At 34.0% G+C, this 16934-nt stretch overlaps 1 protein-coding gene across 9 annotated transcripts in view; it reads right to left on the reverse strand.

Moving 5' to 3' along the window:
• Positions 1-16934, reverse strand: part of LOC132708370 (sodium/potassium-transporting ATPase subunit alpha) — an 88935-nt gene that overhangs the window by 58662 nt on the left and 13339 nt on the right. For 5 of the 9 annotated variants that reach the window (XM_060680675.1, XM_060680666.1, XM_060680668.1 and 2 more), the window contains exon 1: positions 14157-14335. The exons of the other annotated variants lie outside the window; for them this stretch is intronic. In XM_060680675.1, the coding sequence (XP_060536658.1) occupies positions 14157-14204 (48 nt within the window). In that variant the 5' untranslated portion in view covers positions 14205-14335. Of the gene's footprint in view, positions 1-14156; positions 14336-16934 lie in introns of those variants that run through there. 9 annotated transcript variants of the gene reach the window in all.

The following is a 16934-nucleotide window of genomic DNA, read 5'->3' on the forward strand; positions in this document are numbered from 1 at the left end:
TGACGCGTTACAATTTTTATTGATTGACATCTTGTATGCTACTTGTATGTATGACAAAATTCAAGCAACCTAAAGAAAAGCAATTAATTAAACAGTACTCTTTGTAAAAGATATAACTAAAGAGTAAAAATGATTCTCTACATATTTACAATTAAAAAAAAAAAAAAGAATGTTGGTAAACTGGCATTTATTTGCGAAGTAACTGATTGTGCCAACATATATTTGTAAGTGTAAAACATATCGGCAAGAATATTTTTGGTTTATCAGCGCACTAGATAAATTGGGGAGGACTCTTTATGTATATCGTCTTCAGTGACAATCCAATTAAGCGAATTAAAAAGAAGCAGAAAATAAACACGAATTTTAGGATTATTTTTGGATCAAGGCGTGTCCCGATTAAAGGAAAATTTACGACGAAGATAAACTTACGCTCAGTGGCGTAGATTGCCGTTTCGAAAAGCTTTTTATATTTTTACATAGTGTCTAGTTCTCAGAAATCAAGCGAATTCGATGATTGACTTGTAACAGTGTAACAAAGGTCTGGTGGCATTAAAGAAAGGAAGCCGATGCCATATTTGTTAAAAATTTGACGATGAGGTGCACACTGGGATTTTTGTTATTCATTTTTGATAGAAACTCTTTTTTGAATATTTAAGCTTTAAAACGTTTTAAATTAAAAGCGTATAATACATTCAGTAACAATTTAATATTTTGAAAGATGAACAGACAGTTATAAGTCACGCAACAGTGCTAAATATTTCATACAATTTCTGTTTTATTTGTTAAATTAGTTTCCAAGTATGCTTAATTTAATAATGAAAAATAATGCTAAGTTTACAGTCCCTTTCTAGAGACCTGAACTTCTTTAAATTGAAAATATGAATAATTTTTAATATTTACAAACAAAAACATATTATTTTCATTTAAAATAGAAAGCTGAGACCTCTAAGAAAACACTACAGCATCTAACATATTAAATTTCAAAAATTTTACGCCATAATTTCTGAAACACGGTTGCTACGGCACTTTTGACTCTGCGACAGTAACAAAATATTTATAAATGATGTTATGAAATAGGTAAGGTAATGTAAACTATGAAAAAAAAACATTAACCCATTTTGTCCCAGTGGTGCGTTAATGCACCACCTATTCTACGATTTTTTTTTGTCACATCGAGGAAATATTTTTGCACATCCATTTAGAAATTGTATCAGATATTATCACTACTGAAGGACATAAAACCGTAGAAATCGCAAATTTATGCTAATTTATGCTTATATATGAATTCAAAAGTTAACAAAAGTGGTACATAAATTTGTATCACATTTTCAAGTAAATCCAAAATAGTAAAAAAAATATTTTGGATTTGTATTGCCATTTTTGTCTATAGTCTATAGCATGTTGATTACATCGCAAGAAACATACATTGGAAATACTATATTGATTATGCTTTATTTTATGAGAATATTTGCTGGTGCGTGAATGCACCACTGGTTTTACCTGTGAAACAAAACAAGTCAGCTCATGTAGAATAAACATTCAAGAATTAACGTGTTCTTTAGTATTGGTTTGTGCCTTGTGCAGTGAACGTTCGTAAAATATGGCATTTCCGGGGTATTTGACTCAAAAGGAATAAGAGGCAGCTATGGAGGAGATCGTGATGGATGAGGACAATAACAATGAAAGTCGTAAGTATTATTTGGATTTACGTATTCTTATGTATTGTAGCATTCCATTCCTTGGAAATTTATGCTAAAAGTAACGTGAAAAAATATTTATAGAACATATTGACGCGGTCTATATTCCACCCGACGTGAATACCCTGACTGACGAAGAAGATATATAACGATAACATAAATCTACAAGAGTTTGGGGAACCAACTAATATGGTTGGACTTTCGAATTACATACACCGAATGATACAGCTGTCCTTCAACAGTCCTGTAATTCACCAACTACTGAACCCTGGAATTCAAAAGAAGACGTATGCTTTCTGTAAACGACAGACTTGCTTCTACTATCAAATGGAAGAAAGGTCAGATTGAGTACACTCACACACCTATATCCGATGAATTTAGATCATGTGAGGAACTAAAAAATAGGCTTTCTGGAAAAACTCCGCTTGAAATATTGTTTATGTTTTTTGATGACGAAGCGATTTTAAAATTTTAGGTAAAATATGCTCAAGATAATAACCGCCATGAACTCTCGCTGTCAAAAAATTAACTTTTAAATTTTGTAGGCATTTTATTGTTCTCGGGTTATCATTCACTGCCACATATTTAGCATTATTGGTCTACTGATGAAGACAAAGGAATTGATCTTATAAAACAATATATGAGCAGCAATAGATTCCAATTGATAAAGCAAAACTTGCACTTATCTGACAATAATCTGTTGGATAAAAATGCTTTTTTAAAAATTTCAAAAGTTAAACCCTTCTTTGATGTTATAAATAAAAAAAATCTTCAGTTTGGCATATTTTCCTCCAACTTATCCATAGATGAACAAATGGTACCTTACTTTGGCCGCCATTCCCGCAAAATGTTTATTAGGGGTAAACCAGTTCGTTTTGGCTTCAAGCTTCCAGCTAAGTTTCTAGTGTAGATCCTGTACACAATGTGAAACGCTATAATAGAAAAGAATGGAAAGATGTAAACATACCCCAACCTTACGCAATTGCCCAAACAATAGATATATGGGTGGGGTAGATTTATATGACAACGGAATTGCCAATTACAGGTGCCCGGTATTTGGAAAAAATGGTAGTGGCCTTTATTTTGTAACTCACTGGATAGCTTAGTAGTGAATGCATGGAAATTGTATAATATTGTCAACGAACAAAAGATTTCCCAGGTAGATTTTAAATCTTAACTTGCTTTGCGACTTTTAAAAACTGATAAAACAATTATTCAAAGAAATCTTGCACCTGCCATAGATGAAGTGAGTTATCAAGATCAAGATCACCTCATTATTGTTCATGCTAATAACGCCCGAAGGAGATGTAGAATCTGCCACAGCCATACAATTTACTTTTGTCATAAATGTAATGTGCATTTACATACTTCACGCTTTGTAAAATATCACCAAATATGAAACCGAGAGTTACCAGTGGTACGCTCACGCACCATAAAATATTATGCGCTTTTTTGTATCAAATCAGATTCTATTTGGAAAACAATCTACTTTTAGTTGTTTTCTGTTGAATTTGAACTTTCTTTTGTATACTTATGTATCAATTATATGTTACATCATATGTGCCCTAAAACATTATTTGATGTTTTTTCCCAGTTGTTCGTTTACGCACCAGTATTTTTTTGTATGTTTCGACTTTTTTTTTACACATGTCATGTATTCTTAAGTGCAACAAAATAAATAATTTCAAAGCAAAAAACTATTTTTTTATGCTTGGGATAATATGGGTTAATTAATACACTAAACCTCAGCAATAATAACATATTCAACTTACAGTTTTATTTGAATTAAGAAATTTATTTTGTGTTTGTAAATTATAATTTAGTAAGAGCCTGAGGCAGATGCGTCTGATTCTGAATTACTAAGCTTACATAAGTTTATAACTTTGCTGGTCCGTTATGAATTGTTTACCAAATTTTGAACTGCTGAAAGTTCATCAAAGCATTTTGAAAAAGAACCGAAAAGAGAAAAAAATATGAATTATTTGTAAAATATTCAAACACGGTTCAACTAAATTTTTCCCAGATTAAGATGTTGTTATTGTGTTAGGGTTAAGGGGTTTATAAGAAACCTTAACCTTTTTAATATTTTTTATAGTTTTATAAATACCAAAACACTTTATAAAACTCTTTAGTGTTGGGTACTTCAGTTTTTTTGGAAATGATTTATAGCGTTACTCTTTTCCTCTTGAGATTTTATAAATTACTACGGAAGGCCCTTAGAGTCGTACAGCACCTAATAAAAATTCCATAGCTACTATGAAACCTTAGCTTTCATGTCCTCGGAACGAACTTCAAACGCGATGTTGATTTCGATATTAATAAAAAAATTTGCGCGCCTCCTTCAAGAATAAATATATAAACAAGAAAAAAATAAGGTTATGATTGCAATATTGATATTTGCGCTCTAATGGTTTTCAATTGGTTTTCCAGTTACTGTTATTTTTATAGTGGTTATGCAAGTTTTTTATAAATATCTTGTTCGTAACTCACAAATTCTATCTTTACATCTTGGGTATTCCAAAGACGTCTAGGTAAGTTCTATGAAGACTTCCAAGGTTTTCAACTTTATTTGAAAGCCTAGAAAAAACTATAAAATGGTAAAAAACCAACATTGTGAAAATGACACCTTAAAGTGCTTAAAACGAATACAGCAAGGGTTAAATATAAAATTATATAGATGAATTTGTTGTGGGTTGTTATAATATTTATTAAGACATTTCTTAATGCCAAAGCATGAAGAATAAACAAATAAATGACATAGGAAAAAGTGAAGCGAAATATTTTTGTTTGGGGTTTATAAACACAGCAAATGACAAATGACGTTGACGAAAATGATATCTTTATAAAATTCTCCGTTTAAGTGCTAAGGAAGTTTTATAAGAGTAGCGAAAACGTTTCGCGAACAGTCGATAGGTCCTCATTCTTTTTAAAATAATCGAAACGCAACCGTTACCACTATAAAACAAAAAATGTTAGTTGGGTCCGACACAATCCTATCAGGCAGCTCCCCGGATCCCTAATTCCTACAAATCCACATAATCTAAAATCCTCCGGAAATATTCCATATTCGAGATCGGGTCTACTGGAGGTCGGTTCGCCCAGAATCCATCGAGGGCCGTTAAGAGGGGCGGCGTAGGAAGGGTGAGGCCAAAATGTGACGCCGTTCCCGGGGGTGGCCGAAGAAGGCCTTATTGATCGCAGTCGTCGGCGCCTGCAATCGAGGTCAGCCGCGTAGTAAATATGGCGGCTGTACACGAGGCGGTGGTGCCGCCTTTACGCCGCTTCGCAACAGCGATGCTGACAAATGCACAGACGCCCGTTGGAGTTCACGGGAATGACGACCTTCGGGTGCCCGGCGGGGGATGCTGATCGAGGGGATTTATGACGCTGCACCCAGAAACGTCAAAATATGTTTCGCGTTGTAAAAAAAAGTAAAAACAGCTATCTCTGTCATAGCATTTTATAACATTTTAGCTTCGTTGTGGTTTTAGAACCGCCCTCAGACGACTCGCACGTGCGTTTTAGCAATGCCAGGTTTTGTTTTTTTCGGAGCTGGTTCCGAAATAAAAAATTTATCTTCTGGTTAATTTCGAATTCTATAGTTCGAACTGTTTTGGAATCGTTCGCATATGGCCAGTTCGTTTTAATTCAAATTTTAAATTAATATTGAAATTTCGAATTATTTGCTATATTTATTTTGGTTTATCTTCCCTTGGGGAAATTTGGTATTCTTTGGTTTATTCATTTTATTGCAATAGATAAAAATGGCAAGTGTGTTTTTTTTAATGCTTTTACTATTACAATGAAAACTCCCATAACCGGACCCTCACGGTTCTTCTAGCGCATGAAAAAAAAAACATAAATCGTAAATATGTATTACGTTTATTTCTTTAAAAACATACAAAAAACTATAGAAAAAAATGTAACTAGTCCGACGCATATTTATTGTTTTTTGCTTTAAAAAACTTTACTGAAAATGATCTTCTAAATTTTATTAATTAGTTTAGTAATTATTTTTAAGGCTTCATTATAGCATTGATGTAGAAAAATCAATATTTTTTTGAAAACCAGCTTTGTTGAAACAATGTTGTATGGTTTCTGACGAAACTTTTGTTAGACCCTGTATATTAAATTAGGATTATTAGGCAATTACTCTTCTTGCGTGATTCAATTAACATTTGCCCGTCGGCCTCTAAAAGAGCGCAGTTGAAAAACTTAGAAATAAATAAACCAATTAAGATATTCCTGCCAGATGAAAATTAATAATCAATTAAAATGCCGCATTTTTAGTTCCGCCGAGATTTGATAAGTTTTAATATTTTTTAGTCATTTTTATTGGAATTTTAAATTTTTTAAATAATAAATAATTAAATAATAACAAATTAAATAAAAATAGTATAAGAGTTCCAAGTTATAACCAAAAGAATGAAATACAACAAAAGACATAAAGACATGCAAGTTGCTGTTAGTTTAATTCCGTATTATTCTTCAAGTGTATCATTCTTGCAAGTGATTGAATAAAATTATTAAATCTGAAAGTGCATCTTTTAACCAACGTGGGAATCCAACACGGGTGTTTCTAAAGGCTTTGATAAATCTGACGCGGACATTGCTTGATTCATCTTTGATAAAATGTGCTTCAGTATTAGTCCCCGATAATAGAATCTAACATTCTCTATGATACCCTGATCTAGAGGTTGATATACTGATATCCTACAACCGAGAAAACCAATCAAAACACACTTTGTCAAATTGAAGTCTCTCAATTTTTTACAAAATTTCTTTTTTGTTCAATATTCCTTCCCGACTCCCACTATACATGAATGCTGTCCTTACATTTCACAATTTCAGCTGCTTGAGTTTTCCCGATTTTAAATTTTTCTGAGAGCTTCCGCATTGACAAATTTTCCTTTTCCGAAACGTTAACGATTTCCATTTTTTCTAGTTTAATTATATTTTTTAGCTTAGTTTCTTTTGCAACGCTAACTGTTATGTGAGAACCTATCAATTGTTCGTTTTTATTACTCTTATAAAACCGTTATACATATCCTTCACACTAAGAGGTTTATAAAGCATAAGTTTTATAACGTGTTTATAAACGCCAAACAAAAAACACCCACCTTCTTCCATATTTTATTTTGCAATTATCATTATTATGAAGGTGTCTTCATAAATACTAAAATAACTCAAAAACTCATTTCCTACGATGACCTCATTTAATTTGGCAGAAAAAAATTATCGAATAATTTTATATTCCAGTCCAGTAATTAGCTTGATTAATATGGTTTCTAAAGGACAGTTTCATGTCAAATGTTATACTCGAGTCTTTAAAAGTGTCACACCTTAACCACGTGGTAATTAATAGGTATAGCACCAGTTAATATTTGAACACGAAACTGGGATGCATTGGATCTGCATTCACTGTATAACACTTTATTCTGATGTTAAATATCATTGGAAATACTACATAATAAATTAGCGTTTTATTTAGTAAATTATTCGGTATAACAACTCCAATTAAAATGGAAAATGTTCCCAAAATCCTTTTTTTTGAGCATTAAGTACTTTTATTCATATTTTTGGTAAGGATAAAGATATTGAGATGCAGTTTTAATTCGGTTGTTCGGTCCTTACTTTACTAACTAATGACATAACTAAACAAAACTCATATTGTTGCACTTTTTTTCTGAAAATTACGTTTTTTTTTGCGATGCTGACAGAAAACTCCGCCTGGTCGTAAACAATCACCATCGCGTCACTCATGGCACAATTGATAGTCTAGAAAAAGTACATTTAAACGACTCAAAGGTTTAGAGAATTGCAAATTTATTTAAGAATATATTCGAACATCTGCTACGGTTCGCACTTTAACTATGGTCAACATGAGAAATTTTTGGAGAAACCTAGTTTTAAAATTAAAGATAACAATACCATTTCAGAATTCTAGTATAAATTCTAGCATTCTCTTTTAGCTGATTTATTTATTTTTTTCCATCCATCCGTTCCCCTAATAGTGTCATCAGTTTATTGATCAATAGTAATAAATGTATCAGACGATTCATTCAACTAGGGGATCTTTTGCTGAGGAGTCTTGTATACCCCCCACAAAAATTAGCAAAAGCATTAAGGTTTTCTTCAGAGCTAGTGAAAATCTATGGCAATTCTGTATCCGAACGCTTGGATCTAATGAACGACCAATTATGTAATCATAACATTACGTTTTAATTTTTATTTATTTGTGCTTCAAAAAAGTATACTTAGTTGTTAACGTTGTGCAAACGACAGAAGTTGACGATCATTCCACGCGCATGGGAGTCGTTGCAATGTTAACTTCACTTCAAAGATATCAAAAACTACAACAAAAACTTATTTTGATAAATGGATTTTCATCAAGTAAAAACCACCTCAGTTCAATTTTTACAACAAAAACGTTATTTACAGCATAATGTATTCTTACATGAACATGATCTTGCTTTTTGCAGAACATCTGGATTCCTCCTGCGTCGGTTTTTGCTTAGTCGAAATTGGAGTTTCAGTTAAGCTCTGAAGAAGCCAACAGGATGATTGGCGAAACGTCAGCAATTTCGACTAAGCAAAAACCGACGCAGGAGGAATCCAGAAGTTCTGTAAAAAGCATTACAGTAACCTGTGGAAGTTTCTTTGAAAAATGAACATGATCTTGTTTACTTTGTAAATTTCCATTGCTTTCAACTAACCAAAACTAACATCATAAATAATCCATAAAAACAACAAGATATGATATACACTTTTACTGAGTAAATTTAGAAAATTTCAATAGCTTTTTTTATTATTTCATAGTTTAGTCTCCATTAGAATGCTTAAATGTTGAAGAAAATGTTAAAACTGTGAGGTTTATACAGCATTTGCAGGAAGTAAATATGCATATTACATAAGCGAGTAAATGAAATAGGTACAAGCGATCCTTTTCCTGCTTGCATCAAGGTTTGCCGTATTTATATGCGGCCATTAATTAATTTAACTAAAAGCCATTGTCACGGGATAACATACAATTCGGTAATGCTCACTAAACCGAACCTTCATTTTGATTAATGAATTTTAGATATACGAGCCCCAACAACCATATATTGGAACAAGCAGTTACTTTGCGAATAAAGTACCAGTTTACCGAAATTCTTTTATTTAAATATTTTATAATTGTAAATATCAAATATTTTTTTGGATGTATGAAATTATTTTTGCGAGTTAATTATGTATTTTATTTGACTCCTATTTAATGAATTGGTTGATAATCCAAAAAGGCTGAAAATTAAATATTGGATTTTAACAAATTAAAATAAAAATTAATAAGGCGCAAAGTCGAACTTACGTCGAATAACAGGCTGAACTCTATTAGACATTGTACCAACTAGGCCCTCATAGAATTCAGGGGTTTGTGTAGTTGTGAATCATTTCCTAGGCGTTGTTCCATTTGGTGCAAAAGTGTCTTTATTTGATTTAGATCTAAATTGCTAAAGGTATGCAACAAAACTTTAATATCATGTTGTTCAATTCGTTTTTTGGTAAAAGATAGAAGATCTTCAGATGAATATAACTTTCCAGCACTTGGTAAAAACAAATGTTCCAGTATACCCTGATTTTTGGCTGCGTTTACTGTGCCTTCAATACAGTGTAAAGTTAACAAACCATTCGTACATATACCCTGTGCAAACTTTGCAATCCTTATGGAATATTTCTGCTTATTTTCGAATCATACGCTTTAAGTAATCTCCACACAGACATCAAATCTGTTTTTGTCGCTTTTTAATGATCCGTTATTTGAGTTACGGTCAAACACAAATAAAAAAAATATATAAGGCACAGAAGTGCCTATCGAAAATACCTTATAAAACCAAGACCGATTTGTGGATATATTGGAGACCGCATTCTCTATTTCACCTTCTGGTTAGTTCTCGTAGAGTATTTCTTCTTTCCGACTTACATATTAGAAGCCTTACACTCCTTTGAGAAACAATTTTTGAACGGTGTAAGCTTTTAGGGCCAGCATCAATACTGGCAGTTTCAAAATACACATATCTTAACGATCATTGATTGTTTTTACTTTATGGTACTGACGAATAATAATTTCTCGCACTCTTGGATCCGTAAGTGAAGGTGGGATATTTCTCTTTTATTTCGATATTTTTACACCTAAAACGGTATATCCTTACCAGGTCCAACGACATTCAAATTGCAACTTAGGAGAATCTACTGACAGATACTTTAGTCATGCTAAAATGTATTTCTTAACCGGTCTCACTAGTCGTCTCATATGTTTTCCGAGTCACTAGCAATTGGGATTTGGTCATCGGCGAAGGGAAAACTAACCAAAACTGCAAATATGCAGGCCCATACAAGCGCACTTATTCTGGTAATATTTTAATATCCCATTAATGTATTTCAAAAATGTTGTAGAGAGCAGCAGCATTGTCGTAGTCCGTTCGTTGGCCTAATTATTCTGGATAGCCCTCTGGCCGTTTTGATTCTCATTTCGAGGACTCTGCAAAGCGACTTTATGGTGGAAACAATACTTTCCATATCTCTCTTATCTAAAATAGCAAATAGCTTCTGTAGGGGAACCGTATCATACGTTTTCTCCAAGTGAATAAATATGTTTCTTGAATCCGAGGGTCTACTTGATGGTAATGATGTTGTCCTGCCGTGAAATACGCCCATCCAAATCTACGGACTCAAAAACTGCGAGCAATAATAAAATAAAATTCGTCGCAAAATTGGATTCTGGCCTACTTTCAATTTTCCTTAATCAAGAAATATAAGACATTTTTCGAAAATAACCTCCAACCTCCAACAACTCGCTGCATGTTCTATCGAACGGAAAAACGTACCAGAGTTTTCCAGCTTCATAAATAATCCGTTCTCTCTGGAGTTACGCGTCGAATGTGTTTCCATTATTGTTATAGCACTGTTATCGTCAAACACGAAGCTTTAACTTGTAAGGCGGCTTTTGTGCTCCCCTATCGCATTGTTTTCTCTAAATACATTGTGACAATGCTTGGTTAGCTAAATTCAGCGCTAAAAGCGACGTCAAATCATTAAGGCCTTGTATTATTTTATTATTATTATTTTTATTATTATTATCATTATTATTATTAGCATTATTATTATTTATCGCTTAGTCAGTCTAATTCTAGGATAAGTATAGCAATAAGAATTGGCGTCAAACTTTCAAGGAAGAGACTTTAAATTTAAAAACAAATTAAAATAGGGTAAAATTGGTCTTTATATACCGGATATTTTTCAGAGTTATAAAACTTTAAGTTGACAACTAAAGCGATATGCGTTCGGTGTGGTTTGGCATTTCAACATGACCAACATGAACAACGCTTTCAAATTGAGCAAATTTATTTTCGTTAAAAATCTTTTAAGTTTTAAGGTCAATATAATTGTTCATTAGAACAATTAATTCGATTAACTATGGAACGTTTTCGCACCACGTTTACTCTAAATGATGACAAGCATCGACAAAGACGTCGTACAGTGCGGCCTCAGAAGAAGTCATTGCTACTGTACAGTGTAACGTACTGGAAGACTCGAATCAGTCCATCAGCCATCGTGCACATTTATTAGATATGTGTCCATCCACTTCATGGAAAATTTTGAGGAAACATCTTGGTTTGCGCGCCTACAAAACCCAATGCGTCCAAGAATTGAAGAACGGATCCGAAACAAGATTACCGTTGATCCTGATTTTCATAAGCGAATTTTGTTTAGCGATGAAGCTCACTTTCGGTTGAATGGATACGTCACTAAACAGAACTGCAGAATTTGGAGTGATAATCCTCAGGTTACCGTTACATTCAGAAATACTGGTCCGTCCTTCTCTAAAAACGATGCTGGCCAGAACGTTGCAATCAATGGTGACCGCTATAGAGCCATGATTACTGACTTTTTAGTGGATCAATGGAACAAAAATGAGTGAAAAAGCTCTGGTTTCAACAAGCCGGCGCAACATGTCCAAAAGCTGGCAATTGACTTATTGAAGGAAACGATTTATCGTGTGATTTAACGCCGCTAAACTTTGAATGGTAATATACGAAATCGCTAGTCTACGCGGATAAGCCCGAAGCGATTGGAAATTTGGAGAACAACATCCGCCGCATTATTGCCGATATATGGCCACAAATTTTGGAAAAAGTCATTGAAAATTGGACCTCCAGATAAAACTACGTCAGAGCCAACCGAGCCAGAAAATTATCTTCTGCATAAAATAAATTTCATATCAAAAAAATAAAGCACAAGAACAGTTCTTGCACTAACCCAGCCTTTTAGACTTCTCGTTTCTTCTTAAACGCAAAAATGTTGATACCTAAACTAAACTCGTGGAAACGAAAAAATAAAAAAAAGAAGAGTCGCTGTTATATATAGCATAATAGATAATTGAGCTTTATGTGGGCTTGCAAACGCGAAAAAAAAAATTTGGAAGAAGGGGGGGGAGGGGTCTAGTGTCGATAAATTCCTCCGTGACGCAGTTAAAAGATGTAGGTCATTAAATGCGGAAATTGCTTCATTCAAACGACACCAAACTTTGGTTCCGCCGGACCGACGACCGCCGATGATGTATTATAACCGACGCAATATAAAATTGATCGAAAATTCAAAAAATGAAGCGTGGCTTGGATGTTCAAATTCTGCGTTATTAAGCATTTGTTGATCAGGTTGATTATTTGGTTGTTATGTTACGTTATATTTCTGAATTTTTATGTACTATACGTCATTTACATTCGCTCGGTAGGGTGTCCTCCAAGTACAAAACTTGTCTCAATTTCAGATGGAGGACCATCCTGCAAGTATGTATTTTAAAACATTATTTTTCGATCGGATTTACGATAAAATATTAAAGGCCAAAATAGAAAGCGAATACACAAACAGTGAAGCAGAAGAACAAGCGGGCTTTCGCGCGGGAAGATCCGTCGTTGACCATCTGTTTTGCGTCACCCAACTTCAATAAGGAGTTACATCTCTTGTTCGTGGATCTGAAGAAGGCATACGATAGCATACCGCTAACAAAACTTTCGGTCGGTCGGCCAAAAAATGTCCAATGGATTTACACCCAACAAGGGGCTCAAACAAGGGTGTTCTGTATCCCCCACCCTGTTCAAGATATCTCTTGAACAAGCGTTAAGGATATGAAAGCAAAAATGCAGAAATATGGGCATCCTCCTTAACAATGCAAACATATGCACCCTAAGCTTCGCAGATGACCAAGTCATAATGGCGTAAGACTACGATGACATAACATGACGCGAAAACTGATCGAAGAATACAAGAAATGGGGGTTAGAAGTAAACTGACCAAAGACAAAGTATATGTGTATCGGTGGAGCACTACGCGACCTCCTGTTAGAGGACGGTCATGCTATCAAAAGCTGCGAAACCTACAAATACCTGGGAATGTACATATCCAGCAGTAGGACGTTAGACTACGCCATCAAAGAACGAAATAATCAATGTAGAAAGGCCATTACTATGCTGAACACGTTCTTGTGGGACCAAAAAATCACGAGACGAAACAAACACCTAATTTACAATACGATCATTAAAAGCATAGTCACATACAGCAGTGAAGTCTGGCCACTAAAAGAAAGAACCATGAGCACGCTGGAGGCAACAGAGATGGACTTTTGGAGAAGAGCGGCAGGAAGGTCAAGAACCGAAAGAGTCCCAGACGAAGCAATTCGCACAACCATGAAGGTGGGCCGACGAAATAAAAACAAAAAAGTTAAAGTGGTACGGACACGTCCAAAGAATGGAAGAACAGCGACTGCCTAAACAAATACTCACCTGGACACCTACAGGAAGAAGGAAGAGGGGAAGACCGAGAGAGAGCTGGAAAGAGTGAAATACAATGGAGAGGACTGGACGAGGACCTAGGGAGGGACAGACACTAATTTCAAAGTATTATTTAGATAAATCAAATAATGTTTTTATTGTTCCAGCATTTGCCAAATTTTGATTAGTTTACGTGTGTATTACTTACTACATACTTTGCACTTTGTAAATGCAAATAAGTAAAAAACCGACGGAGTTACACGACCTAAACAAGAGTACCTCTTCTAGATTTTAATCATTTTTCAACTATAAGTTGACTAGCGCTCTCTCGGACCAACATCCAAAAGTTTTCCAATTCGCATTTTCATTTAAAAAATATATTATTATACCATAAAAACTTTCGGAATTAATCAGAAAGTTCACAATAAAACTTTATTCAGCTGTAACTCTAAATTCAGTGATATTTATATAAAGCATGAGCATAAGCTCAATCATAATATTTTGGTGTCTAGTATCTCCAATTTTGAGATTGCCCATTCTTTATGAACTGTATACTCTATACTCTTTGTACTCTTAAAAAACAATTTCGATCGGAAATTAATAGCAAATACCCCACTAAGTCCAATGCGCTCTTCCGCAGCGAAAAACTTACATCGTCGTTTCCGTTGCTTTCCACTTGGTTTTCCATACTATTCATCATGTCGCGCCCCCTCTTTGCCCGTTTACCCTTCTCACCCACAAACAGCACGGGCGCCCGAGTTTCCGTTTCAGGGACGGCTTCGAAAAAAAAAAGCAACGCGAACTTGACGGCTGCGACGAACCGACTGGCAACGTCTCTCACAGTTGGAAATCATGTAGGACCGTTTTTAATTTCACAATTCGCGTCTCTATTGTTAAACGACCGCGTAATAGTTTTAACCGCAAATGACGATACGCCGACCGATTTTCCTGCAGTTTCCGCGACGGGAGCATCAACGGAGAAAGAAGCTTTTAACGACGCGACGCGCTGTGGATAAAAATCTTAATCTTGTTCACCCTTCTCTTTCAAATCTCTTGACAATTAAGATAAAAATTGAAAGACACCCTGTATATTCTTTGCAACAGATTTTTGGCGTTATAATTGTTGATATTAACATTAATATAATTAATAGTAACAAATTATTTAGTTATGGTATTTGTGGTAATGGATCATTGAAATCTGTTTCAAAATAAGGTTTCCTACTCCCGTCTGTAAAATCCCAAATTACACACCGATCTAGCGTGCGGGAAGCGTCACTTTACCACGTCAATTTCGTTCGGACATAACCAGGATTACACCGAACGGATTTGGAAGCAATCGGATGTTTTCGGCGATATTTCCCACGCCTTGAATTTTAAAGTTGGTCAATTCTGACGGCCAAGTCAGTGAATGTCTATGAAATTATAAAATTTTGGTACTGAACTCCGCGTAGGAACTCAAATTAAAATCCGAAGGATAATTTACTTGGTTAATCGAGTCATTGTCTAGACTAACATATCATTCATAAACTTTAAGTACAACTGAATTGGACTGCAGAAAAACTAACAAAATTGCAATACCAGCTGGAACTTCAGTTCTTCAGTTCATATCCCGTGACTGTAAGAAGGCAAATGTAAAACGATGCAACTGAGTAACACTTGGTTTGGAATGTATTATAATGTGCTCTAATTGTCATCGACAGAGTTGTTTAAATGCCGTCGAGGTGGACAAATTAGAAAAGGCAAATGATTAAATAGTTTCGTTTGGAATGAAATGGAATAGACCTGCAAAGAAAATAAAAAAAAACTAACCGAAAACTACCTCAAGGGTGGTGTAGATGCGAGCTCAAAGCACCGGTACAAATTATGACCACTCATTTGCTCAAATATTTTATTTTATGTAGGCCTTGCAGAAAAAAACTGCTCTTTCATTTTGATTGTTAATTTGCTACTAATTTTTGAGATAATCGCCCTTCCCGCCGAGAATTGGGTTTATTTACCAACGCCATTTATGGCCGTTAGGTGGATACACGCAAAGACGTTATACAACAATTGTATCATTATATAACAATGTTGTATGTATGTTTCGTTTTCATTTTATTGTGGAAGTTACGATTTACGAGAAAAACGCCAAAAGCGTAATCAAATCACTTTTCGAACGAAAGGGAATTAAGGGTGGGAACTCTTCGAATCTATAATTGGTTTAATACTAGGAGTTCAATACCAAACTTTCAAATTTTATAAATTATTTCTTCTATTCGTCATTTTTACAACTATACTGCTTACACTAAAAGCCCAGGAATGTAATTAATTATTATTATATCGCAGACTCTAGGCCGATTTTAAATGTGGTTCATCAAGAGAGGTTGTTAAGTCCTCTTTTATTCATAACATTTATTAAATATATTTTTCAATTCCTTTCTGCTAGTTACCTAACTCTTCTCTCTTAGTTTTGTCATAGTTTGGAAGTATTAAGTAGTAGTTCAAAGACAACATTGTTAAGATGCAGGTTTATTGCTGATATAACAATCTACCGTTGAATGATGATTTCTTGTAAGGATTTCAGACTCTTTCAAGTCTTGTTCTTTTTAACTGTATATTGTACCGACACTTTGTAATTCACTATTCATATCATCTTTTATATACAACGACAATATTTCGAAGTTTTCACTTAGTAAAAACATTATTCTTTTATCGAATTTCCAACAACAATAATATTCATGATGCATGGCCAACTAAGTGACGATTATAAAAAATAACTAACACATTATATATTTTTAGCATCAGCGTAAAACGATATTTCTTTAATTGAAATAATTATAGAGGGCTTCCAATTTAAAAAATATGTTATATTATGACTTTTGTCATACCTAAATAAGTTTGTAATATTAATATAATATACACGTTTAACACTCTTTATTTATATTATACTAACGCAAAATTAAATAAAGAGTACACAAACAAAGATATTTGTTACTTAAAAATCATCTTTCTATCATCATCATGAAGAAAGTTATGGAATGCGTATATATTTTGTGTAAATTTTTGTAAAATGTAATTTTATTCATCTCCAAAAGCCCCGGTTCGAAGTTTTAGCGAATAATAAAAGGATATTACCCACAGCGACGAGTTCCTTTCAAGCAAATATTCACAAGATTGACAAAGAAATTTGAAGAAACCAGTTTTAATTACACTGCATTTAAATTTCGTAAAACCCATAAGTGAAGAAAGTGAAGAGACCATTATTTGGATCTATATCTATATACATATACAATATATCTAGATGTACGCCTAAAAATATCAATACAAATAATATGCCAGTTAGATGGTGCATCTCCTCTCAATGATACGAGGGGCAAACATTTTCTAAATATGAAATATGACAGTGTTATTGAACTTCGGCAAGGAATTACAGTACCAATCAATAAGTTAA

The sequence above is a fragment of the Cylas formicarius genome, unplaced genomic scaffold, assembly GCF_029955315.1.
Source record: "Cylas formicarius isolate icCylForm1 unplaced genomic scaffold, icCylForm1.1 PGA_scaffold_10__41_contigs__length_53128322, whole genome shotgun sequence".
Taxonomy (NCBI): Eukaryota; Metazoa; Arthropoda; class Insecta; order Coleoptera; family Brentidae; genus Cylas; species Cylas formicarius.